General features: G+C 43.0%; 1 protein-coding gene across 4 annotated transcripts in view; it reads left to right on the forward strand.

Annotated features, from left to right (window-relative positions):
- The window catches only part of LOC112220185 (FERM domain-containing protein 4B), a 77359-nt gene that overhangs the window by 16177 nt on the left and 35641 nt on the right, over positions 1-25541 (forward strand). For all 4 annotated transcript variants that reach the window (XM_024381878.2, XM_024381901.2, XM_024381894.2 and 1 more), the window contains exons 2-5: positions 16919-16984; positions 17104-17198; positions 17670-17762; positions 18448-18532. In XM_024381878.2, coding sequence (XP_024237646.1) covers positions 16919-16984; positions 17104-17198; positions 17670-17762; positions 18448-18532 — 339 coding nt within the window. The remainder of the gene's footprint in view (positions 1-16918; positions 16985-17103; positions 17199-17669; positions 17763-18447; positions 18533-25541) is intronic.

Raw genomic sequence — 25541 nt, forward strand, 5'->3', positions numbered from 1 at the left:
GACAATGTGTCATCCATGAGTGGATGAGCCCTGCATCATTAATGTTGTGTTATATGAGCCCTCCTCCCTCCCTCATTAGAGGCCACCTGTCCTGTTCCCCTCCACACAGCAAGCCACTGAGCAGGTAGCCAGCAGCAGTCAGTCACCTTCTTAGCACCATGGCCTGTTATCACTCACCTCTTCCATCAGTGTGCATTGGTCTCTATATGGCAATACACTTTAGTCACGTACAATAATTGGCTTACAGTGTAAATGAATGTTTTCAGTCAATGTTGTTGAGTACAGCCCCTGATAATGTGACCTGGACATTGAAACAAACCTGATACAGTGGCAGTGTGCTCGGCTGTAAAGCTGGATCGTGCATAAGAGGTGAGGAAGACTGTTTCAGGCCTACCAGAGTTTCTCCTATAATCTGACAAGATAATGCTTATCTTCATGCAAAATATTCTGATAGAAAATGTACAATTTACCCTCTTTCTGTACGTCTATCTGCAAAGCAGACCCAAAAGCCATCTGACATAAAGAAATGCATGTCGATGTCTCAGCATGTCATCGGCATATACAGTATCTAAGTAAAAGTAAAAGTATAAATCATTTCAAATTCCTTATATTAATGAAGTAAACCAGACTGCACAATTTTATTTTTTTTGTTTTAATTACGGATAGCCAGGGGCACACTCCAACACTCAGACATAATTTACAAACAAAGCATTTGTGTTTAGTGAGTCCACCAGATCAGAGGCAGTTGGGATAACCAGGGATGTTCTCTTGATAAGTGTTTGAATAGGACAATTTTCCAGGCTCGCTAAACATTTTAAGTGTAACAAGTACTTTTGGATGTCAGGGATGTATGGAGTAAAAAGTACATTATTTTCTTCAGGAATGTAGTGAAGTAAAAGTAAAAAAATATCTATAAATAGTAAACTACAGATACACAAAAAATTGCTTAAATAGTACTTTTAATTATTTTATTTTTAATTAAGTACTTTACACCACTGTAAAGAAACCTATGTTGTGATATTTGTGTTGTTTGCTTTATAACCCATTTGTTCATACGCCACTGTGATATACAATAAGTCTGTGACAACAAAAAGACAACAGTGACCCAGTGGCGGAATAAATTCAACTGCACAAAACCGAAGACCAACATCTGTCCAGTGACGGTCACAAAGCGAATATTGCATGTAACAGTTTACTAACTACTGATTTAGAACCATGGCGTTACCGCAAGTCAGCACAAAGACAACGGGAGTACTGCCTCTGCTATTCCAGCACCATTTCAACTTAAACATCATCAAATCAACAAGGCAATATGTGTTTACTTTAATACACTGAAAACAAACTTAAAGATACCAAAATATCATGTGGCTGTTCATGGTACTTCTGTCTGTCTATGTGTGCGTGCTTGCGCAAGAAAATATATTTTGGGGCACTCACCCTACTTGTAGACTTGTTGAACACCAATGCTGTCCTAATTTCTTTCATGTTGGCAAATGGTCTATGGCTCTGTAAGCCTTTAGTTTTTTTTTCCATAGGCAATCTAGCTAAATTGCTTGCTAGCCTAACTTCCTCCCATGGGCAACAATGAACCAGCTAGTTTAGCTATCTAGCTAATGTGAGCCAACTAGGCTACATCTACAGTAGGCTACATATTGAACTTCAATCATCTCAGACCAGTGGCACAATATTTTAATATATGGTTAAATCAGAATCACCATCATAACCATTGGCCTCTACATAGAATTAAGTCATAACCACAAGTCCAAATCCCCATCACCGTCCATGGCTTAGGAAAGGGCCGATTTAGCAAGCTAGCTACTGCAGGACATCAACACAAGCTAGCTACTGCAGGACATCAACACAAGCTAGCTACTGCAGGACATCAACACAAGCTAGCTACTGCAGGACATCAACACAAGCTAGCTACTGCAGGACATCAACACAAGCAGACAAGAAGCAGACACGTTATTCTGACAATGATGGAGGTTTTGCTCAGGATGTGATTTTATTGGTGGAAAGCCTAATCCAAACTGGCCACCCTTGGTGGGTGTTTTTCTGCCCCAGAACAACCTACAGTTGAGCTCAGCTCAACTCTGATTGGCTAATTACTTTATTTTTAAAAATGATCAAGGGAGTCCAAATACTTGCTGGCATCAATTATTGAAATACTACGGCGCCAACATGTCATACTCTTTTGTTCCAGACAGCATCAGATACATGGTCTACCCATACTAAGAAAGAGGGGTGCTATTTCCCTCGCTCTGATGATTTCTCAGGTGAGATTCAACCACTTGCGAATTTACAGAAAAATTATGACAATCCAGATAGACAAAAGATAAATTATTTTATAATTTAAATGTTTTTATTGGTCAAATATTTGTGGTAGCCTGGCTTCCTTTTGTATCCATGAATACACACCATTGCATATGCAACCCCCACCAAAGCACAACTCAATGCCAAATCCTGACTTTCCATGAGCTCAGTTTGCCTCCTAAGTGGAATAGACAGACCCTGGCATAAGTGTTCACACTATGACAGATTGAGAGGTCCTCTGTCACATTGGTGGTTTGCTCCAATGGACCAATGGTGAGTAATCCACAGTGACTGCTGGGTATCCACTAGCCTTTTTCCCATAATGCCTCAGGGTCTGTTCTGTCTATAAAATCCACACATAGTGAAAAGTCCTTACTCCTTATCAAATTTGGAGTGGTAAAGTTCTGAGGTTTTCATTGCCCCTCTAAATCAGGGAGGTCTTCCCTACACATGTTTTGCTGGCCTGATAAAGCTGTGCAATTGTTCTGATTATGTAGTGTTAGAGGATTGTTTGACAGTGATCAGCTTAAGTCACCAGAGGGTCTCATTACATTATCCAGTAGTTATGGTAGTTATCAACTGACAAACACTCTCTAAAGGATGTACAAGAAAGTGCATCAAATAAGTCTAGAGTGATAAGACTGGGTTGGGTTGTAGGATTTAACTGGAGCGAGATATTTGGTTATATAGGTCTTCGAAGTATAGATATTTTGCATTGATAATGTGACACATGTCCACTGTGTGTGTCTACAACACTGCGTTCTCGACAGTTGGTTTAGCATTCAGAATAACCTTTTCACTAAAGTCCCTAAAGACCTTCCCCTGGGCACCATTCACATTACTCTGGAAATTGGATGCATGGTGGTGGTAATTCATCTATATTTACTGAACAAGGACAATGTTATTGCTGAATATATAGCTTTAAATAAAACCAGGCAGCACAAACTTGTTTAACAAGGGCTGGCTCAAAGGAAAATTAAGTTTCTCCACAGATTTTTTGTTTGTTTTTGTGTTCACTAAAATGAAAAAAGAAAAAGAGATTTTAAACATGACTGAACAGTGATGTGTTGTTGAACAGGCATAGCGTGACACTCATGTCATTTATAGAATAAAGTAAATTCCTCAATCATGAATACGTAGACAAGCTAAACAGAAACAGTACGTTAGAGGAGCTAGACAATCAAGCATGAGATATCAGCATACATGTTATATGAATCTCTCTCTCTCTTTCTCTCTCTATCTCTCTCTCTCTTCCCCCCTCTCTTTGTCTGTCTCTTAGGACCCCCGCAGAGATGTTAAGAGCAGCCATTCATGTCCTCCATCTCTTGCAAATCATATTAAAACCCAGCAGCTCCAGGTCATTTTTTCTCTCTCTAACAGCTCTGCCTTTCAGTGGTGTAAAGTACTTTAAAGTACGACTTAAGTGAAGTACTACTTAAGTTATAGATTTTTTACAACTTTTACTTTTACTCCGCTACATTCCTAAAGAAAAGAATGTACTTTTTACTCCATACATTTTCCCTGAAACTCAAAAGTATGCTTTACATTTTGAATGCTTAGCAGACAGAATTTTTTCCATTCACACACTGATCTGGCGAACTCACCAAACACAAATACTTAATTTGTCAATTATGTCATCAGTGTGTGAATGGTACAGTAGGGCCAAGGCAATTTACCTACCTCATCCCCATACTGTTTTTATTTTATTTACTTTTCTGCTCTTTTGCACACCAGTATCTCTACCTGCACATGTGATCATTTATCACTCCAGTGTTAATCTACTAAATTGTAATTATTCACTCCTATGGCCTATTTATTGCCTAACTCCTCGTGCCTTTTGCACACAATGTATATAGATCATTTTTTCTACTATGTTATTGACTTTTTTTATTGTTTATTGTTTACTCCATGTGTAACTCTGTGTTGTTGTCTGTGTCACACTGCTATGCTTTATCTTGGCCAGGTCGCAGTTGTAAATGAGAACTTGTTCTCAACTAGCCTACCTGGTTAAATAAAGGTGAAATAAAATAAATAAATAAAATAAAGTGTGCCCATGACTATCCGTAAAATAATAAATCAAGAAAATTGTGTTGTCTGTTTTGCTTATTTAAGGAATGTGAAATTATTTACTTTTACTTTTGATACTTAAGAATATTTGAGCAATTACATTTACTTTTGATACTTAACTATATTTAAACCAAATACTTTTAGACTTTTACTCAATTCATATTTTAGTGGGTGACTTTCACTTTTACTTGAGTCATTTTCTATTAGGGTATCTTTACTTTTACTCAAGTATGACAATTGGATACTTTTTACACCACTGCTGCCTTTGAAAATCTCAGCAGCACCCACAATCCCTTGGGGCCATGGGCTTATTTGATAGGTTCAGACAGTGTGCGACTGACACCATGGGCACTGTCTCACCCCCTCAGCCCCTTCAGCTCAGTGGCATCTGGGTTATGCATGCACAGTGTTTGTCACAGGCCAGGGCCTTCAGCAGGCCCCAGAGCAGTGTCCTAGGGTGCAGAGAACCAGGCCCCACATCCAGACATCTCAATGGGACGGTGGTGGCAGTCCAGACCCCCAGGCCCCTCTCCTCCAACCCCTGCCATGCTGCACAAAGCCGGGCTTGACTCTACCGCCCGGCAGCACACAAAAAGCTTTTCTCTCTCTCCACATTCACCAACTAGAGCTTAATCACATGGCTTTAATTGGGTATAATCTGGTATGTCCTGTGTGTGTATTACAAAGATGTTCTGACAACTTTCCTCAAGGAGTATAATGTGGACCTCTCATTCACAGACATGGTGGTGTGACTTTAAGAGCTCACAGAGGGGAGAAGATACAGCCTTCTCAGAATCTATAGGTTCATCCCTGTTGATTAAATGCAGAATGTGTGCTTATGAAGCCACCCGTCTGAATAGGGAGAGCATATTAGAGCAGTGAGGAAGAGTAAAAGTGATCCAAATCCATTTAATTTGGTAAACACAAACACTACAACGTATGAGACGTAGCATAATAATCAAGCAATCACTTATGCATAACTAGACTTGATTCTTTTACATTTTTGTATTTATTTATTTTAATCCACTCATATTTGAATTATGACTACAAAATGCCACTACTGGAATGTGATATCCTGGAACAGAGGCAGCAGTCAGGAGGCTTTCCGTGTAAAGCCATGGGACTCTCCCTGTCACTGAAGGCATGTCATGGGCGTCATCTCTGAGAATAAATGGAATGCTAACACTGTCCACCATGCGGCCCTTGCCTTGCCTTGGCCCTACTGTACTATATGTGTTCGTGTCCTAGTCTGCCTGCCTGACAGCTGTGTCTCTGTATGTGGCATGGGGCTGTGCCCTGTCAGTCCTACTGTACTATATGTGTTCGTGTCCTAGCCTGCCTGCCTGACAGCTGTGTCTCTGTATGTGGCATGGGGCTGTGCCCTGTCAGTCCTACTGTACTATATGTGTTCGTGTCCTAGCCTGCCTGCCTGACAGCTGTGTCTCTGTATGTGGCATGGGGCTGTGCCCTGTCAGCCCTACTGTACTATATGTGTTCGTGTCCTAGCCTGCCTGACAGCTGTGTCTCTGTATGTGGCATGGGGCTGTGCCCTGTCAGTCCTACTGTACTATATGTGTTCGTGTCCTAGCCTGCCTGACAGCTGTATCTCTGTATGTGGCATGGGGCTGTGTCCTGTCAGTCCTACTGTACTATATGTGTTTGTGTCCTAGCCTGCCTGACAGCTGTGTCTCTGTATGTGGCATGGGGCTGTGTCCTGTCAGTCCTACTGTACTATATGTGTTCGTGTCCTAGCCTGCCTGACAGCTGTGTCTCTGTATGTGGCATGGGGCTGTGCCCTGTCAGTCCTACTGTACTATATGTGTTCGTGTCCTAGCCTGGCTAACAGCTGTATCTCTGTATGTGGCATGGGGCTGTGCCCTGTCAGCCGTACTGTACTCTGTGTGTTCTTGTCCCAGCCTGCCTGCCTGTCAGCTGTAGCTGTGTGTTAACAGATGTTACCCTGCCCTGTGCTGGAGCTGTGTGTCTGCTACTGTGGGAGGCCATCCTCTTTTAGACAATTAACTGAGCGTTTACTGCACATGGTAATTGACATTCTAATGAAATTAGCTCGGGGACACAGACGTGTGATGATCTCGGTAGCACGGGCTGTACTGTCATGCCCTCATTGCATTCTCTACAGACCCAAGCCTATTAAAACTGATGAGTTATGGAATTGGACTGAGAGGTATCTATATTGAAACAGACATCCGCTGCCTCAGTACCAGAACCAGAGCATGCCTGTGGTGTGTAATCATCTCCTCAAAGGACTCACTAATCAGATGAGAACGCTTTAGGAACATGAGAGGAGGATGGGCATGATTGTCATAAAGGTAACACCCAGGACATGATTATCATAAACGTAACACCCAGGACATGATTGTCATAAAGGTAACACCCAGGACATGATTATCATAAACGTAACACCCAGGATATGATTGTCATAAAGGTAACACCCAGGACATGATTATCATAAACGTAACACCCAGAATATGATTGTCATAAAGGTAACACCCAGGACATAATTGTCATAAAGGTAACACCCAGGATGTGATTGTCATAAAAGGTAACACCCAGAACATGATTGTTATAAAGGTAACACCCAGGACATGATTGTTATAAAGGTAACACCCAGGACATGATTGTTATAAAGGTAACACCCAGGACATGATTAGCTGAACATTCTCAGCACTAAATGTACTCCTTACAAATCAGGGGTCTCAAACACCTGTTCTAAAGAACGACAGGATGTGCAGGGGTTTGTTCCAGCTCAGGACTAACACACCTGATTCAGTGGGCTAGAACAAAAGGACGAAAGTTGTAGACTGACCACTGCCTTATACATATTTAGTAGTGGAGTCTGGTCTAGTAGTGTGATGTAGTAGTCTGGTCTAGTAGTGTGGTGTTGTCTGGCAACTGCAGTATGAATTACAAGTCAGCAGTGACTTCATTCTCCGCAATTGATTGTATTCTACTCATTAGGAGAAAAAAAACGCAATTGATGGTAAAGCACACTCTTGAAGTCATGACGACAATAATCATCATTCAAATAAATGGATTCCTCTGTGGAGCAGATGACTTGGAGGGGGCTTGTCAGTGAAGTGTTTACGAGAGTGACCTCGGAGAGGAGAGTGGGCCAGAGTGTGAGGTAATGCTGTTTACAGCTGAGAGCAGAGCTGCAGTCAGTGTTACCAGCCTCTCTAGCGGGTCGCTCATTATGGAAACAGATGGGTGAATCAGAGTGAGAGAGACAGCTGGAGCACCTGTGTCCCCTCACAATGCATCAACAACCAGAGGAGTGAGAGGAGAGGATAGATATATTCTTTCTTTCTCATCAGGGAATATAAGGAAATATTTAAGGTTTCACAGATCTGTGGCAGAAAATATCCTACACACCACTGCATTGTATCACCTCCATTCTTCAAAAGGCCCAGATTAACTGACGGTTTGGATTTTGTGTGAGGGTAGTCTCATTCCCCTGCACTGCACTGTAAGATCAGCCAAGCAAGACTAGTGTGAGGGGAAATGTCAAACTGGCCTGGGGCATCCATTTACAGAGCTGAATAGAATATCCTCTTGAGACATGGATTCTTGCAGACAGATGATTTTAGGAATAGATAAAGAGTGGTTCTCCCTATGAGACGTGAGAGTGGTCGTTGGTTCTCATTCCCCTGGGATCACCTCTGTCTGCAAATTCACAAACGGTTTCTTGTTTTGGTCTCACCCCTACCTCTACCCCACTGCCGCCCAATGAAACACATCACACATGGATATCAGTTGTGAATAGCAGGCACCTGCGGGCGGTGTGTGGGTGTGTGTATGTGTGCGTTTCTGTGTTCTCGGGTTGCTGTGTGCACATGTGTGTGTTTTGGCTGTTCCTTTGTCTCTCTATGGAAGGCAGCCCCTGCATGTCCGTGTGTGTTATACAAGCAAACAGACCTTTACTCCTCTGACTGTGGAGGGAATCATCTGGCTACTGCCTGGTCCAAGTCTCTGGATAGAATGGGACAGGAGATGTGGCCAGAGGGAATGTGATTTCACACTTTCATGTAATATCACAGGAACCCTCCACTCTATTGACAGATAAGGATGCTATCTATAGCTTCTGCACTGGTTTTATGTTGTAAGTGCTTGCTTTGTCTAGTGGACACAGGCAAAAACTCTGTACTCTTTATTTTTTGTTGCAAAATATGGTGAAATACAGTATATTGGTGATAACGATGGTATTGTGTCCAACACAGCTGTGGTCTTCATAGTTGTTACCACTCTGTGTGTGTGTCATAAGCAACATGATTAATTGAATATACTCCCCTCCCCCACTGCACTCTTGTATAGCTTCAATGTGGGCCTCTAATGAATTATATCTATCATGGCTCAGGCTAAGACCGAGATGCAGACACAGGAGGCAGATAGTACAAGTCTTAGAGTTTATTACAGGGGCAGGCAAAGAGTCGTAATCCAAATCAGAGTCAGGCAGGTACAGGATGTTAGGCAGGTACAGGGTCTGGACAGGTAGGAAGGTCAGAACTGAGAAGATTAGGAAAATCACAAACTGGAGCACAGGGAACACGCTGGTAGGACTTGACAGGACAAGACAAACTGGCAACAGACAGATAGAAAACGCAGGTATAAATACACAGGGATTAATGAGGGAAGATGGGAGACACCTGGTAGAAGGTGGAGACAAGCACAAAGACAGGTGAAACAGATCAGGGTGTGACAATATCACCCTGAAATGGATCTATCCAAATCCAGTCATCCCCTAATACACACATTAAATACCTAGGTTTTGTCATTAGATGTTTTTATCAAACAACTCTTTGATTAAACTATTTGAAATCTTAAATACAAAATACTTTATGGTTGTCACCTCGAAATAGAATAATTGAATTCCTCCTGAAGGTCTTTGTCACACCCTGACCATAGTTTGCTTTGTATTTTTCTATGTTTTGGTTGGTCAGGGTGTGATGGGCATTCTATGTTGGATGTCTTGTTTGTCTATTTCTATGTCTGGCCTGATATGGTTCTCAATCCGTTGTCTCTGATTGGGAACCATATTTAGGTAGCCTGGGTTTCACTGTGTGTTTGTGGGTGATTGTTCCTGTCTCTGTGTTTTGCACCAGATAGGACCGTGTACAGTTTCTTTATTAAAGTAAAATGAATAACAACCACGCTGCATTTTGGTCCGCCTCTACTTCACCCCAAGAGAACCCTTACAGTCTTGTCATAATGGAGCTACTGTATATGTTAAAGCTAGACTACAGTGCCATACTTTGTGTCTCATCTGCAATAGATATGTTATTGCAAAAATGCCAGTTGGACTTTGTTCAATAAGTGTTTGTCTTTACTGCGCTAGGAAACTACCATAAATTATCAGACTATACACATGAAGTCCAAAAGATTCAACAATGATGCATGTCCTTCCAGTCAGGACAATTGGCAGTGGGCAGAGATGATAAGAGATACATTTTCCATAGATGAGATAGATGCCTGCTCTTTAACTATTTGTTATTTATATGTTATATTTTTACTTAACACTTATTTTTCTTAACTGCATTGTTGCTTAATTAAGGGCTTGTAAGTAAGCATTTCACTGTAAGTATTACCTGTTGTATTCAGCGCAGGTGACAAATAAAATGTGGATTTTATTTGATTTTACTCTCACAGTAATGAGGCCTGTTACGAGTATTCCATGATTCAGCTTTGTTCAGATGATCCCTCGGATGTTGTTCAGAGGGCTTTGCGACATGTTCTGTACGTGCTGACTGCAAACGTGTTAAGGTTTTATGAGACTCAGAACGCACAAACAAACAGCAAGCTATTGTTGCCAGATGAGACGCCGCTAGTTTGACTCAACTAAAAACGTATAGGTCCACACATTTTATCTCTTTTCACTTGTTTTCTTCAGTTTCTGTCAGAATGGTGTACGGCTCTTTGGGGAAATATGCACCTCCTTCTTTGCTAAAAGGAATGTACAAATATTCAAAATAAATTAAAGAATATGAGTATGTTTTCCCCACAGTATTTCAAATTTCAATGTTTGATATCAAAAGTAACTACACTATGGAAATCTTTCCCCACTTTTCCTAATGTAACGATTCTCGTCCTCGTCTGATGAGGAATATGAAAGATCGTACCAAAATGCAGCATGGTATTAATCTGAACACAAAATAACAAAGGTGAAACAACGAAAAAACTTAACAGTCCTATCAGGTGACAAAACATAAAACAGGAAACAACTACCCACAAACACAGGTGGGAACAGGCTACCTAAGTATGGTTCTCAATCAGAGACAGCGATAGACAGCTGCATCTGATTGGGAACCATACCAGGCCAAACACAGAAATACAAAACATAGAACAAAAACATAGAATGCCCACCCCAACTCAACCCCCAACCCTGACCAAACCAAAAATAGAGACGTAAAAAAGGAACTAAGGTCAGGACGTGACACCTAAGCTATATCTGTTACATTCTGATGTCACATGTAGGTTCCAACATTAAACAATTTCCAAAAAAAGACAGTTTCAGTTTTAGTATTTTTAGTAGTGTGGAATATGTGGAGTAGTGTGGAATATGATGGGTGTAGATGGCTACTGTCCTCGGGAAATTGCACCCAGAGTACTGTACAGAGAAAATGAATGACCTTCAGAAACCATCCTGAATCACTCAAATCTACACATGCTATTTCACACTATTATATAGCAATATCTTATATCTAATGTGATATTATATATTTGAATACCATTATTAGATAAAGGATAGGAATTGGATGTTAGTGATTGATTAGTAATGCCTGGCGAGTGCCTATAAATTGGTGTGTGTCAAGCAAGATCATTGAGATGGTGGTTGCCTGGCAAGAAAAAAATCACAGCTTCTGGAACTCCTGTATGCTGCCTCTATTTGGTCTTAACTGTCATATAGTTGACGTTCCACTCTCTGAACCTTCCAAATGGCGTGTAACACCAGCATTACAGTTGATCCATTTCCCTAATGAAGGAACAACTACAGTCTAAAATGAAGCTACCAACAGAGTGGAAAACCTCAAGAAACAGACTAAGCTGTAAGTCAGAAAGAAAATAGAGTGTTTATGAGGCGGGGATGGAGTGACTGAGCTGTCTGTCAGTCTGCCTGTGAGTGTAGGTACAGCATGTATGTGTAAAGTGTGTTTATGTGGTGTGCACTGCAGACCAAGCTTCTTTAGGCTGATTCTCTGTGGCTCTGTCCAGCCCTTTGCCATGTGAGTGTCAGGCTGTCTTGGACCAGGGCCCAGGGCAGAAGGCTGGGAGCTCACCCTATGGCGTGTCACTCCACTCCATCTCTACAACTCCAGTCTCTCTAGACCAGAGCTGTGACTCTCACAGATTACATCAGCAGGGAGACATAGTAAAGCGTGTGTGTAGACTACTACTGATGTTCCTCCAGGGCATTGACATTCTGAGTCACAACATCCTCTAGACGCAGAGTGAAGTTGGTGTTTTACTCAGCAGCGTACATTCTCTTGGGCCAAGAAGACAGAGTAGTGTGCTTACCTTTCAAGCATCTCTCAAGCATCACAGACGTTCTACAACTTCATCAGTAGAGAGAGACTGTGCCGGGCACAGGGTATCTCAGTCTGGTCTCTGGGAGTGAGTGAGTGAGCGGTGAAGTGACAGCCATGGCTCTGGGCTTCATGTCTGGAGTGGAGGAGTTGCTGGCATCAAGCTGCAAGGTTGTGTGGAGCTTGGCAGAGCAGACCCTCAGAAGGTGGTCCTCTCAGGGGATCATGCCAGCCCCCCGCTTCCTACAGACATGGTGGCAGCTCGGGGAGTTCTATCAGGTACGCTGGGACTGTGTTACCAATCAGTCCCTTTACTCCAGGGGAAAAGTTGTTCTGTACATGCAGCTCTAATCAATGTGGTTTTTATTGACTACTATGTTGACAGCTACTGTGCCAGCTGCCGACTGGGATGTAGTGGTGGCTGGAGCAAGATCATGTCTGATATATATTCTAATTTGACCTGTCTTGTTGATACTGTTTTACACCTTGCTTTCTGTATATGTATATATCTGTCAGGAGTTGTCTGGAGTCTGTAGAATAACCGTCACATTGTGGCTATAACTATGAAGCATATCCAAAGGTTACCATGTTTTAATTGGACTTTTAGAATTGCATATTGTATTTGATAGATTGTCTGTTGGGTGAAAGTTTACTGTTTGTGCCTGTGAGGACTCAGGACAGGGTGTTTCTTTATGAGTCACAGAGACAGGTTTAACATGGGTCTCATTGCACATATGGAAGTCATCAGGAAGCAGCACGGCCAGTCTTTTGATCTTTGAAGGTTGTCTTTGAAGTGCTGTCTTTTGTTGGAGCACCTGAATGGGATCTTGTTCATGAACAAATGAGACATCCTCTGACTATATACATTTTCGTTCCAAACGTAAAAAAATGTCAAGAATTCAAATTAGGAAAGGTTGTTTATGAACTACCATTAAAAGCTAAATTACATTGTCAGTAAAGATAGCTGGTGTTAGGAGATGGTAATCAGTGAGAATATGTCAATAAGCCTGATAAGCAGTCAATTACAGGCATGTCCTAATGCTGCAGGGTTGGAGCTAAGCCTATGTAGGTCAGTGGCTGGAGGTCGTGTGAAGAGGCCACGGCTGGAACGCCCCACCCCAATGACAGGCCTTTAGGGGGATGACCTCTCTGGCATGGCTATTACACATCACATTATCTTCCTTTAAACCTGCGGGTCAACCTCTCTCTAAAGCCATGGCCTCTAGCCTTTCTGCCTTATGTGAGGGGCGGTCCATCTTGACACTTGTTAAAAAATTGTTAGGAAAAATTGTCAGAGTGAGGTGTTCTCTCATTTATGTCTGTAAGTAGCTAGCATGCTAGCTAACTTTAGCCAGTTAGATTGGGTGCTTGACTGCCGTTGTGAGGTCAGAACGCTCTGAATTAACAAACTGACAATCTGACTACACTCTGAATTCGTTCTCTGGCACTCCAGAGGGAATTTATGAACACACCCATAGTCTAGTGAAAAGCATGAGCTGGTGCACACCCAAAATGTTTGGAGTTGCACGTTATATATAAGCTTCCACTAATTTATTGGATCTTGTTCATGAACAAATGAGACATGTTCTAACTATGTATATTTCTGTCAAATTTGGAAAATGTTCCAAAACACTGCTTTCTTCAGCGGTCCATCCTGACACTTGTTAAAATAAAATGGTTAGGATTAGAGGTCGACCGATTATGATTTTTCAACGTCGATACCGATACCGATTATTGGAGGACCAAAAAACCCTGATACCGATTAATCGCCCGATTTTTATATATGTATTTGTAATAATGACAATTACAACACTGAATGAACAATGAACACTTTTATTTTAACTTAATATAATACATATATAAAAACATATTTAGTCTCAAATAAATAATGAAACATGTTCAATTTGGTTTAAGTAACACAGTGTTGGAGAAGAAAGTAAAAGTGAAATATGTGTCATATATAAAAGCTAACGTTTAAGTTCCTTGCTCAGAACAAAGAACATATGAAAGCTGGTGGTTCAATATTCCCAGTTCTTCAATATTCCCAGTTAAGAAGTTTTAGGTGGTAGTTATTATAGGAATTATGACTCGTCGACTATTTCTCTCTATACCATTTGTATTTCATATACCTTTGACTATTGGATGTTCTTATAGGCACTTTAGTATTGTCAGCCTAATCTCAGGAGTTGATAGGCTTGAAGTCGTAAACAGCGCTGTGGGTCAAGCATTGCTAAGAGCTGCTGGCAAACGCAGAAAAGTGCTGTTTGAATGAATGCTTACGAGCCTGCTGCTGCCTACCACTCAGTCAGACTGCTCTATCAAATATCAAATCATAGACTTAATTATAATATAACACACAGAAATATGAGCCTTTGGTCATTATATGGTCAAATCTAGAAACTATCATTTCGAAAACAAAACGTTTATTCTTTCAGTGAAATACGGAACTGTTCCGTATTTTCTCGAACGGGTGGCAACCCTAAGTCTAAATATTGCTGTTACATTGCACAACCTTCAATGTTATGTCGTCATTATGTAAAATTCTGGAAAATTAATTCACAATTCGCAACGAGCCAGGCGGCCCAAACTGTTGCATATACCCTGACTCTTCTTGCACTGAACGCAAGAGAAGTGACACAATTTCCCTAGTTAATATTGCCTGCTAACATGATTTTAAAAAAACGAAATATGCAGGTTTAAAAATATATACTTCTGTGTATTGATTTTAAGAAAGGCATTGGTGTTTATAGTTTGGGTACATTTTTCGCGAATGTGCTTTTGTTAAATCATCAGTCGTTTGGCGAAGTTGAAGTAGGTTGTGATTTGATGATAAATTAACAGGTGCTGCATTGATTATATACAACGCAGGACAAGCTAGTTAAACTAATAATTTCATCAACCATGTGAAGTTAACTAGTGATTATGTGAAGATTGATTGTTTTTTATAAGATATGTTTAATGCTAGCTAGCAACTTACCTTGGCTCTTTGCAGCCACAAGGTTGTTTTGACGCTGCACTCGCGTAACAGGTGGTCAGCCTGCCATGCAGTTTCCTTGTGGATTGCAATGTAATTGGCCATAATCAGCATCCAAAAAGGCGATTACCGATTGTTATGAAAACTTGAAATCGGCCCTAATTAATCGGCCATGCCGATGAATTGGTCGACCTCTAGTTAGGATAGGTAGTCACAAACAAAACTTCCCACTGGGCACAGACTGGTTGAATTAACATTTTTTCCAAGTCTTTACAATGAAAATTACATTGAACCAATGTGGGGATAGGTATGTCTGTGCCCAGTGGGTCTTCTTTTACTTCCACGCTACTAAAGTAAGGAACATGAATTGTTATGCAGTGAACTGTGGTGTAATGATTTTGGGATAGGGTTCAGACTGAGCAGTAGCTCATTAGATGTCTTGCTAAGGTGCATTTGAAATGGAGTTACTGTAGGTAAAGGGGGCTTTTGGGGTAGACAAAGACAGGCACAGAAAAGGAGCAGAAAAGCAGGGAGCATGTTGGAGATACTTGATTTAAAAAAATACTTTAACTCAAAATTTGTACTAATATTGTCCCACTTCTTCCCATGAAACAATGTTGGAATACTAACACGTTTTAGACCATGGAGCTACTGGCCTCTTTGTTTGTATGCTTGGATGTCATTTGTCCATAACAATGCAGCATTGATAAATGCACCATAGTGTGGATCATGCACTTGACAACCCCCACAATCACTATAGTGACTAATCCCTGTTTAGACAATGGAGATTGTGTAATGAACAGCTATAAAAATTCTCTATTAATACGGATGACACACAATCCTATGTTGTTCTATGAAGACAAGTCTTATAGTTTTTTTTCTCTGTGTTATAAAAACTTGTCATCTAGTAATCCATGCTTGTGTTTCTGATTAAGGTTCTTGGTCTTTGCTATATAAGTGGGCTATTGAACCATTCCGAAAGGGAATCATCTCTAGAGATTCAACTCTGCTTTTGAAATGCCTAGAAACTACAGTTTGACTTCAGAAAAAGAGAGTTTACATAATAGAATAGAATTAAACGTTGTCCATCCAGGATGGACATTTTTCTTTGGCATCACCTTCCATTAAAAGGATCACATATGCAAACATTCTCACATCATACACATTTAAACCAGTCAGTCCATTATGTTGCATACACTAAAAACATGAAGGATACTGATACATTCACTCACAACCGACCCCTGTCCCAACTGCAATGATACAATTTACTTGGCATTTAGTAGTCCAACAGCACAAGAAACAAATGAATGTTTGAACACATTCTTCTTGGCCAAGGGCATTCTGAAGTGCCGGCCAGAGGCAAGCCTCTCGAACTGAGGTGGTAGAGGGTGGGTGGGGTCACCAGTGCCTTCTTTTTGGTTGTGGAACAGACTGCTCAAATGTGCCTGTGGTCGATTACCAATTACTTTGGTCGACCACAGGCACTTGACCAGCACCATTTTTGAAGGTTGTTGGTCTGTTTAAAATAGCTGTCCCCATCTGATGTAGCATCTGTAAAAAAGAGTCCTACCAGAACCATGTCATCCGCTTAAGTGAGTGACAGTAAATAAAATACTTTGTCCAGACATGCCCATAAGTCAGTAATTTCAATTAGATTTAATGTGTTCAAAAACAAAGCAAAAAAGTAACCTGTATAACAGCTTAAAAGCAGCTCTGTTGTGGTGGTGGAGGGAACAATATCCTGGTAGACTGCAGTTAACACAGCCCAGAACTTCTATTTCCACCCTGTGGTCACTTTCCACCACAGAGGCCAGGCCAGCCTAACCAGTTGGGAGCCACATGTTTTTCGCTCAACACAACCCTTCACCATAATCAAGCAGCCTTGAGAGTCAACACTGACATGAATCCTGTGCAGCGTCTTTCCCTGGTAGGGGGGATTGATCCGCGGGCCTTCAAAAGGGGGGCATACCGCAAGTTGCCAATCTCTATTCCAGGGGATCTCATCATGTCTGTTCCCTTCCCACAGATGACAGAGGGCCGGCTGTGTCAGGTGCACCTCCTGGACGACAGGAAGCTGGACCTAATGGTCCAGGTACCCACCCTTCACACATCCTCAACCTCCGTACTTCTAATGTTGTTCACTGTGATGTTACACTCTAGTGTGGACACTTCATAAATTTGTGTTAATTTATACTGGTTTCATTTTCCTAGCCGAAGCTCTTGTCCCGGGATCTGTTAGACTTGGTGTCCTCACACTTTAACCTGAAGGAGAAGGAGTATTTTGGAATATCCTTCATTGATGACACGTATGTACAACTCCTACAGATGTCCTATCTTAATTTGATCACTCTGTTGTCGCAGGAAATGCAAATTGTAGTGTATTCAAAGTTTTTAAAATGCTTCTAAAGTTTGTAATTTCTACTTTAACATGTCAGACTTTATTCATTCTAACAAAATATGTATCAACCCCTACATAAATGTCCATTCATTATAATACACATAATAATTCACAATTCCTGTTGCTGCAGGATTATTTTCCTGCTGTGAGAAACTGATCAAATTAAGATAGTACATCCGTAACTACATTCTAGTTCATTGATGCATTTTCAATCTTGTGGTGTCAGGTACAAAATACTGCGAATGGGTGCAAACCGGTTTAGCTCCTTTTCCTGCTGCTGATTGCATGCATCTCCATGACACAAGTGAGACAACTCTGTATCAGTCTAGCAGTTGACATCATAGTTAACGGTGTAGCATCTGCTCGTATTCTTCCCCAGCGGTCAGAGTAAATGGCTCCAGCTGGATCGCAGGGTCCTGGATCATGACTTCACTAAAAAGACTGGTCCACTGGAGCTCAAGTTCCTGGTCAGGTGAGTGATCTCTCTCTCACTGCCTCTCAGCTGGTAGCCTACAGTATGGACCACCATACTGTAGTAGCCGGCTACCCAAAGTGTACTCTATCACAAACGTAGCATCAGTCTTAGACGTTGACAGTGTATCTTACACACTTTAATCCATAGACTCCCCTTCCTCTTTGAGAGCTAGACTACATATAGTTTATTTGAAAATCCATCTGAAAATGTGAGGTATTTATCAATGTTGCCCAAGAGAAGGCTCAAAGAGCTACTAAAGTGACAACCCCCAGTGTTAATCAGCGTTAATCGGAGGTAGAGTTATTGTAGGGGTGGCAGGTAGCCTAGTGGTTAGAACGTTGGACTAGTAACTGAAATGGTTGCAAGATCGAGTCCCCCAAGCTAACAAGGTTATAAAAAATAATAAAACATAATAATAATATGTCATTCTGCCCCTGAACAAGGCAGTTAATCCACTGTTCCTAGGCTCTTATTGAAAATAAGAATTTGTTCTTAACTGACTTGCCTAGTTAAATTAAATAAAAATGAAACTTAAACATGTAACATGGATCATATGTAGAGACTCATGTCCAGTAGATGGCACTAATGTGACAATCTGCAATAAGAAGATGTTCTGAAATTGGAAGGGCACTATATACCATTATTCAAGTACTCCATATGATTTACATTATGTGTTTTACAGGTTTTATATTGAGAAGATAACATTTTTGAAAGAGAATACAACAGTGGAGCTGTTTTTCCTAAATGCCAAATCGTCAGTCTTCAATGTAAGTGGATGTAACTCATTTTCTTACATTTGTTACTCAATATGATTGTATTGAGCATGCCACGAATCAGCCCTCCATAGCCTGTCCTTCAATTTCCATGCCATTGCACAAATAATGTGCTTACTCTGTTTGGGCTCATCCACTGCATGCACAGACATAAACCAATTGTGTGACCTGTGATCATTTGGGTGAAAATATAATCCCATAGATGGAATTACAAGACAAAAGTTCCTGCTGTGGAATCATTGTGGGGCATTCTAGTTGGTAGGATGAGTTGCTGCTGGAACTGAAAGTTGGCTCCAGATGTCAACATCTTAAAACAAGCAAGGTGGGCCCAAAACACAGTTGGTGGCCAGTTATATTGTCTACACATCATTTACAGAAGACAGTTGTTTTGTAAGGAGTGCCTGTTTGACTGGACACTATTAAATTGAAGGCCATTACTATTCATTATTTCAAGCTCTTTCCAAAACAGTCTTAAGAGTAATTGTTCTGTACATAGTTCATTACTCATGGGGCTAAACTCACTTCAATTGCTCACTTCACAGAGACTTCCCACATTTGTTTTATGTACTCTAATACTACATTCTTCAACACAATGAGCATCAAATAGTTCCCTAATCCTCCAAAATATAATTTGACTCGGCTTTCTTTTGGAAACGCTGCACTATAACAACATGAACAAGAACAATATCTTGATTCACTGCCTCCCCTCAGAAACCTGTGTATATTTCCCATGCCACACACAGCCAGAGTAGCAGAAATGAACTGTATTGTTGTAAAATATTAGATAGCATTTGTGATAATTAACAGGAGGAAATCATCTACCATACATGTTGGATAATGGAGCTGGAGAAACAGGTCTTACATATCAAACACATACAGACACACATACTGTCACGTCCTGAACTTAGTTCCTTTTTTATGTCTCTATTTTGGTTTGGTCAGGGCGTGAGTTGGGGTGGGCATTCTATGTTTTTCATTTCTCTGTTTGTTCTGTGTGTTGTATTTCTATGTTTTTGGCCTGTTATGGTTCCCAATCAGAGGCAGCTGTCAATCGTTGTCTCTGATTGAGAACCTTACTTAGGTAGCCTGTTCCTACCTGTGTTTGTGGGTAGTTGTTTTCTGTTTTTGTGTCTGCACCAGACAGAACTCTTTTGTTCATGCTCTTTGTTGTTTTAATATTCAGTGTTCAGTTCAAAATAAAAAGATGAACACGTACCACGCTGCACCTTGGTCCTCACCTTCAACCCACGACAGCTGTTACACATACATCACATATTAGCCTATACTTACACATACGCGCTCACACACACACACAAACACACACACACGGCAGTGATTGTAATGGGTTGAGTGGTGCACCCACCCTTCACTTTCCTTATTAGTCTGACTTTTGACAATCAACAACGTTTTATTGCAATTTGATTTTGGCAGACCGATTGATCAATGATCAATAGCACTCATACTGTTTGTCATTACATGAACATACATTTATATTTGTGTAATTACACAATTATACCCCAGGTGGTGAGGGTAGGCAACAACACATCCGCCACGCTGACCCTCAACACGGGGGCCCCTCAGGGGTGTGTGCTTAGTCCCCTCCTGTACTCCCTGTTCACCCACAACTGCATGGCCACGTACGACTCCAACACCAACATTGAGTTTGCTGACGATACTACGTGGTAGGCTGATCCCCGACGACAATGAGACAGCCTAAAGGGAGGAGGTCAGAGACCTGGCAGTGTGGTGCCAGGACAACAATCTCTCCCTCAACGTCAGCAAGATAAAGGAGCTGATTGTGGACTACAGGAATCAGAGAACCGAACACGGCCGCTGTAGTTGAGCGAGTCGAGACCTTCAAGTTCCTCGGTGTCCACATCACTAAGGATCTATCATGGTCCACACACACCAACACAGTCGTGAAGAGGGCACGACAGCGCCTCTACCCCCTCAGGAGGCTGAAAATACTTGGCATGGGCCCTCTACAGCTGTACCATTGCGAGCATCTTGAATGGCTGCATCATCGTTTGGTATGGCAACTGCTTGGCATTCGACTGCAAGGCCCTACAGAGGGCAGTGTGTATGGCCCAGTACATCATGGGGGCCAAGCTCCCTGCCATCCAGGACCTCTATACCAGGCATTGTCAGAGGAAGGCCCTTAAAATTGTCAAAGACTCAAGCTACCCAAGTCATAGACTGTTCTCTCTGCTACCCCACGTCAAGTGGTAACGATGCACCAAGTCTGGAACCAACAGGAGCCTGAATAGCTTCTACCCGCAAGCCAAAATACTGCTATATAGCTTGTTAAATAGTTAAACTAGCTACCCGGGCTATCTGCATTGACCCTTTTTGCACTAACTTATTTGACTCGCTGCTGCTATTTAGGGGGTAGATCAGTTTTAATATAATTAAGAATATTTTTTATATATACTGTATTTAAAACACATATATTTTCCTTCTTAATTTTTTTCCCCTAACCCTACCTCCCCTCCCATAATTGGAGTAAAATTAATGGACAACAATACTTAGGCTTCTAATTACAGCTTACTATATACATTTTACTGACACATTATATTTTACATTAGTTATCTTTTTTTATTTGTTTTATTTGTGTTTGTTTTTCTATGATTTGGGTATTTCTATGTTTCGGCCTAGTATGGTTCTCAATCAGAGGCAGGTGTCATTAGTTGTCTCTGATTGAGAATCATATTTAGGTAGCCTGGGATTCACTGTGTGTTTGTGGGTGATTGTTTCTGTCTCTGTGTTTGCACCAGATAGGGCTGTTTAGGTTTTCACATTACTTGTTTTGTTAGTTTGTTCATGTGGAGTTGCTTTATTAAAGAACCATGAATAGAAACCACGCTGCATTTTGGTCCGCCTCTCCTTCAACTCAAGCAGCGAAATAAAGACTTCTGGACTTGGGAAGAAATCCTCGACGGGAGAGGACCCTGTGCGTGTCCTCGGCCCAGTACCACCAGTGCCAGCACCACGCATCAGGCCTACAGTGCGCCTCGCCTGTCCAGCGCTGCCGGAGCCTTCCTCCTCTCCAGCGCTGCCGGAGTCTCCCGCCTCTCTGGCGCTGCTAGAGCCTTCCTCCTCTCCAGCGCAGCCGGAGTCTCCCGCCTGTTCGGCGCTGCCAGAGCTCCCGCCCCTCATTCCAGAGGCACCAGAGCCCCTCATTCCAGAGGCGCCAGAGCTCCTCAGTCCAGCGCTGCCAGAGCCTTCCTCTCCAGCATTGCCGGAGCTTCCCGTCTGCCCAGCGCCATCTGAGCTACCCGTCTGCCCAGTGCCACCTGAGCCACCCGTCTGCCCAGCGCCGCCTGAGCCACCCGTCTGCCCAGCGCCGCCTGAGCCGCCCGTCTGCCCAGCGCCGCCTGAGCCGCCCATCTGCCCAGCGCCGCCTGAGCCGCCCATCTGCCCAGCGCCGCCTGAGCCGCCCGTCTGCCCAGCGCCGCCTGAGCCGCCCGTCTGCCCAGCGCCGCCTGAGCCGCCCGTCTGCCCAGCTGCGCCTGAGCCGCCAGTCTGCCCAGCGCCGCCAGTGCCGCCAGTCTGCAAGGAGCCGCCAGTGCCGCCAGTCAGCCAGGGGCCGCCAGTCAGCCAGGGGCCGCCAGTGCCTCCAGTCAGCCAGGGGCCGCCAGTCAGCCAGGGGCCGCCAGTGCCGCCAGTCAGCCAGGGGCCGCCAGTGCCGGCAGTCAGCCAGGGGCCGCCAGTGCCGCCAGTCAGCCAGGGGCCGCCGCCAGTCAGTCAGGGGCCGCCAGTGCCGCCAGTCAGCCCAGAGGCGCCAGAGCCACTCAGCCCAGAGGCGCCAGAGCCCCTCAGCCCAGAGCCCCTCAGCCCAGAGCTGCCGCCCCTCTGTCCCGAGCTGCCCCTCTGTCCCGAGCTGCCCCTCTGTCTAGTGGGGTCATTTAGTAGGGTCGCCGTGGTTAGGAGGCCACGGAAGTGGACAATAAGGCGGACTAAGACGATGGTGAAGTGGGGTCCGCGTCCCGCGCCAGAGCCGCCACCGCGGACAGACGCCCACCCAGACCCTCCCCTATAGGTTAAGGTTTTGCGGCCGGAGTCCGCACCTTTGGGGGTACTGTCACGTTCTGACCTTTATTTCCTTTGTTTTGTCATTATTTAGTATGGTCAGGGCGTGAGTTGGGGTGGGCAGTCTATGTTTGTTTTTCTATGATTTGGGTATTTCTATGTTTCGGCCTAGTATGGTTCTCAATCAGAGGCAGGTGTCATTGGTTGTCTCTGATTGAGATTCATACTTAGGTAGCCTGGGTTTCACTGTGTGTTTGTGGGTGATTGTTCCTGTCTCTGTGTTTGCACCAGATAGGGCTGTTTAGGTTTTCACGTTTCTTGTTTTGTTAGTTTGTTCATGTGGAGCTGCTTTATTAAAGAACCATGAATAGAAACCACGCTGCATTTTGGTCCGCCTCTCCTTCAACTCAAGAAAACCGTTACAATTTGTTTTTAGTCCCAGCTGTTAGCTCCCCTCAATGCCTCCCATCTACAGTACCAGTCAAAAGTTTGGACACCTACTCATTCAAAGGTTTTTCTTTATTTGTAATATTTTCTACATTGTATAATAATAGTGAAGACATCAAACATATTAAATAACACATATGGAATAATGTAGTAACCAAACAGTTGTTAAATAATTATAGATTCTTCAAAGTAGCCACCCTTTGCTTTGAGGATTGCTTTGCACACTCTTGACATTCTCTCAACCAGCTTCATGAGGTAGTCAACTGGAATGCATTTCAATAACAGGTGTGCCTTGTTGAAAGTTAATTTGTGGAATTTCTTTCCTTCTTAATGCATTTGAGCCGAGGTAGGGTTGGTATACAGAAAATAGCCCTATTTGGTAAAAGACCAAGTCCATATTATGGCAAGAACATCTCAAATAAGCAAATAGAAATGAAAGTCCATCATTACTTTAAGACATGAAGGTCAGTCAATCCGGAAAATTTCCAGAATTTAGGAAGTTTCTTAAAGTGCAGTTGCAAAAACCATCAAGCGCTAAGCTGTTCCGGATGACTGTGTGATCACGCTCTCCGTAGCCGATGTGAGTAAGACTTTTAAACAGGTCAACATTCACAAGACCGCAGGGCGGATTACCAGGACATGTACTCTGAGCATGCACTGACCAACTGGCAAGCGTGTTCACTGATATTTTCAACCTGTCCCTGACCGAGTCTGTAATACCAACATGTTTCAAGCAGACCACCATTGTTCCTGTGCCTAAGAACACCAAGGTAACCTGCCTAAATGACTACCGACCCGTAGCACTTACGTCTGTAGCCATGAAGTGCTTTGAAAGTCTGGTCATGGCTCACATCAACACCATTATCCCAGAAACCGTAGACCCACTCCAATTTGCATACCGCCCCAACAGATCCACAGATGATGCAATTTATATTGCACTCAACACTGCCCTATCCCACTTGGATAAAAGGAACACATGTGAATGCTGTTCTTTGACCACAGCTCAGCGTTCAACACCATAGTGCCCTCAAAGCTCATCACCAAGCATAGTGCCCTCAAAGCTCATCACCAAGCTAAAGGACCCTGGGACTAAACACCTCCCTCTGCAATTGGATCATGGACTTCCTGATGGGCCGCCTCTAGGTGGTAAGGGTAGGTAACAACACATCTGCCACGCTGATTCTCAACACTGGGGTGCATGATCAGTCCCTTCCTGTACTCCCTGTTCACCCATGACTGGCCAAGCACGACTCCAACGCCATCATTAAGTTTGCCGACGACACAACAGTGGTAGGACTCATCACCGACAACGATGAGACAGCCTATAGGGAGGAGGTCAGAGACCTGGCAGTGTGGTGCCAGGATAACAACCTCACCCTCAAGACAAAGGAGATGATTGTGGACTACAGTAAAAGGAGGACCGAACACACCCTCATTCTCATCAACGGGGCTGTAGTGGAGCAGGATGAGAGCTTCAAGTTCCTTGGTTTCCACATCACCAACAAACTATTGTTGTCCAAACACACCAAGACAGTCGTGAAGAGGGCATGACAACACCTATTCCCGCTCAGGAAACTGAAAATATTTGGCATGGGTCCTCAGGTCCTCCAAAATATCTACAGCTGCACCATTGAGAGCATCCTGACTACATCACCCCCTGGTATGGCAACTGCTCGGCTTCCAACTGCAAGGCACGACAGAAGATAGTGCGTACAGCCCAGTACATCACTCCTGCCGTCCAGGACCTTGATTTGATTTGAAACTGGTTCTCATGAGGACAGCCACAGGAAAGGAGGACCCAGAGTTACCTCTGCTGCAGAGGATAAGTTCATTAGAGTTACCAGCCTCGGAAATTGCAGCCCAAATAAATGCTTCACAGAGTTCATATTTCAACATATCTCAACATCAACTGTTCAGAGGAAACTGCGTGAATCAGGCCACAGAGTGGTTGAACGGATGATCTCTGCGTGTGTGATTCCCAACGTGAAGTATGGAGGAGGATGTGTGATGGTGTGGGGGTGCTTTGCTGGTGACACTGTCAGTGATTTATTTAGAATTTAAGGCACACTTCACCAGCAAGTCTGGTTCATCCTTGGGAGCAATTTTCAAACGCCTCAAGGTACCACGTTCATCTGTACAAACAATAGTACGCAGGTGGGACCACACCATGGGACCACGCAGCTGTCATACCGCTCAGGAAGGAGACACGTTCCGTCTCCTAGAGATGAGTGTACTTTGGTGTGAAAAGTGTGAATCAATCCCAGAACAACAGGAAAGGACCTTGTGAAGATGCTGGAGGAAACAGGCACAAAAGTATCTACATCCACAGTAAAACAAGTCCTATATCGACATAACATGAAAGGCCGCTCAGCAAGGAAGAAGCCACTGCTCCAAAACCGCCATAAAAAAGCCAGACTACTGCACATGTGGTCAAATATCGTACATTTTGGAGAAATGTCCTCTGGCCTGATGAAACAAAAATTCAACTGTTTGGCCATAATGTTTGGAGGAAAAAGGGGGAGGATTG

Source organism: Oncorhynchus tshawytscha, linkage group LG02 (assembly GCF_018296145.1).
Source record: "Oncorhynchus tshawytscha isolate Ot180627B linkage group LG02, Otsh_v2.0, whole genome shotgun sequence".
Classification (NCBI taxonomy): Eukaryota; Metazoa; Chordata; class Actinopteri; order Salmoniformes; family Salmonidae; genus Oncorhynchus; species Oncorhynchus tshawytscha.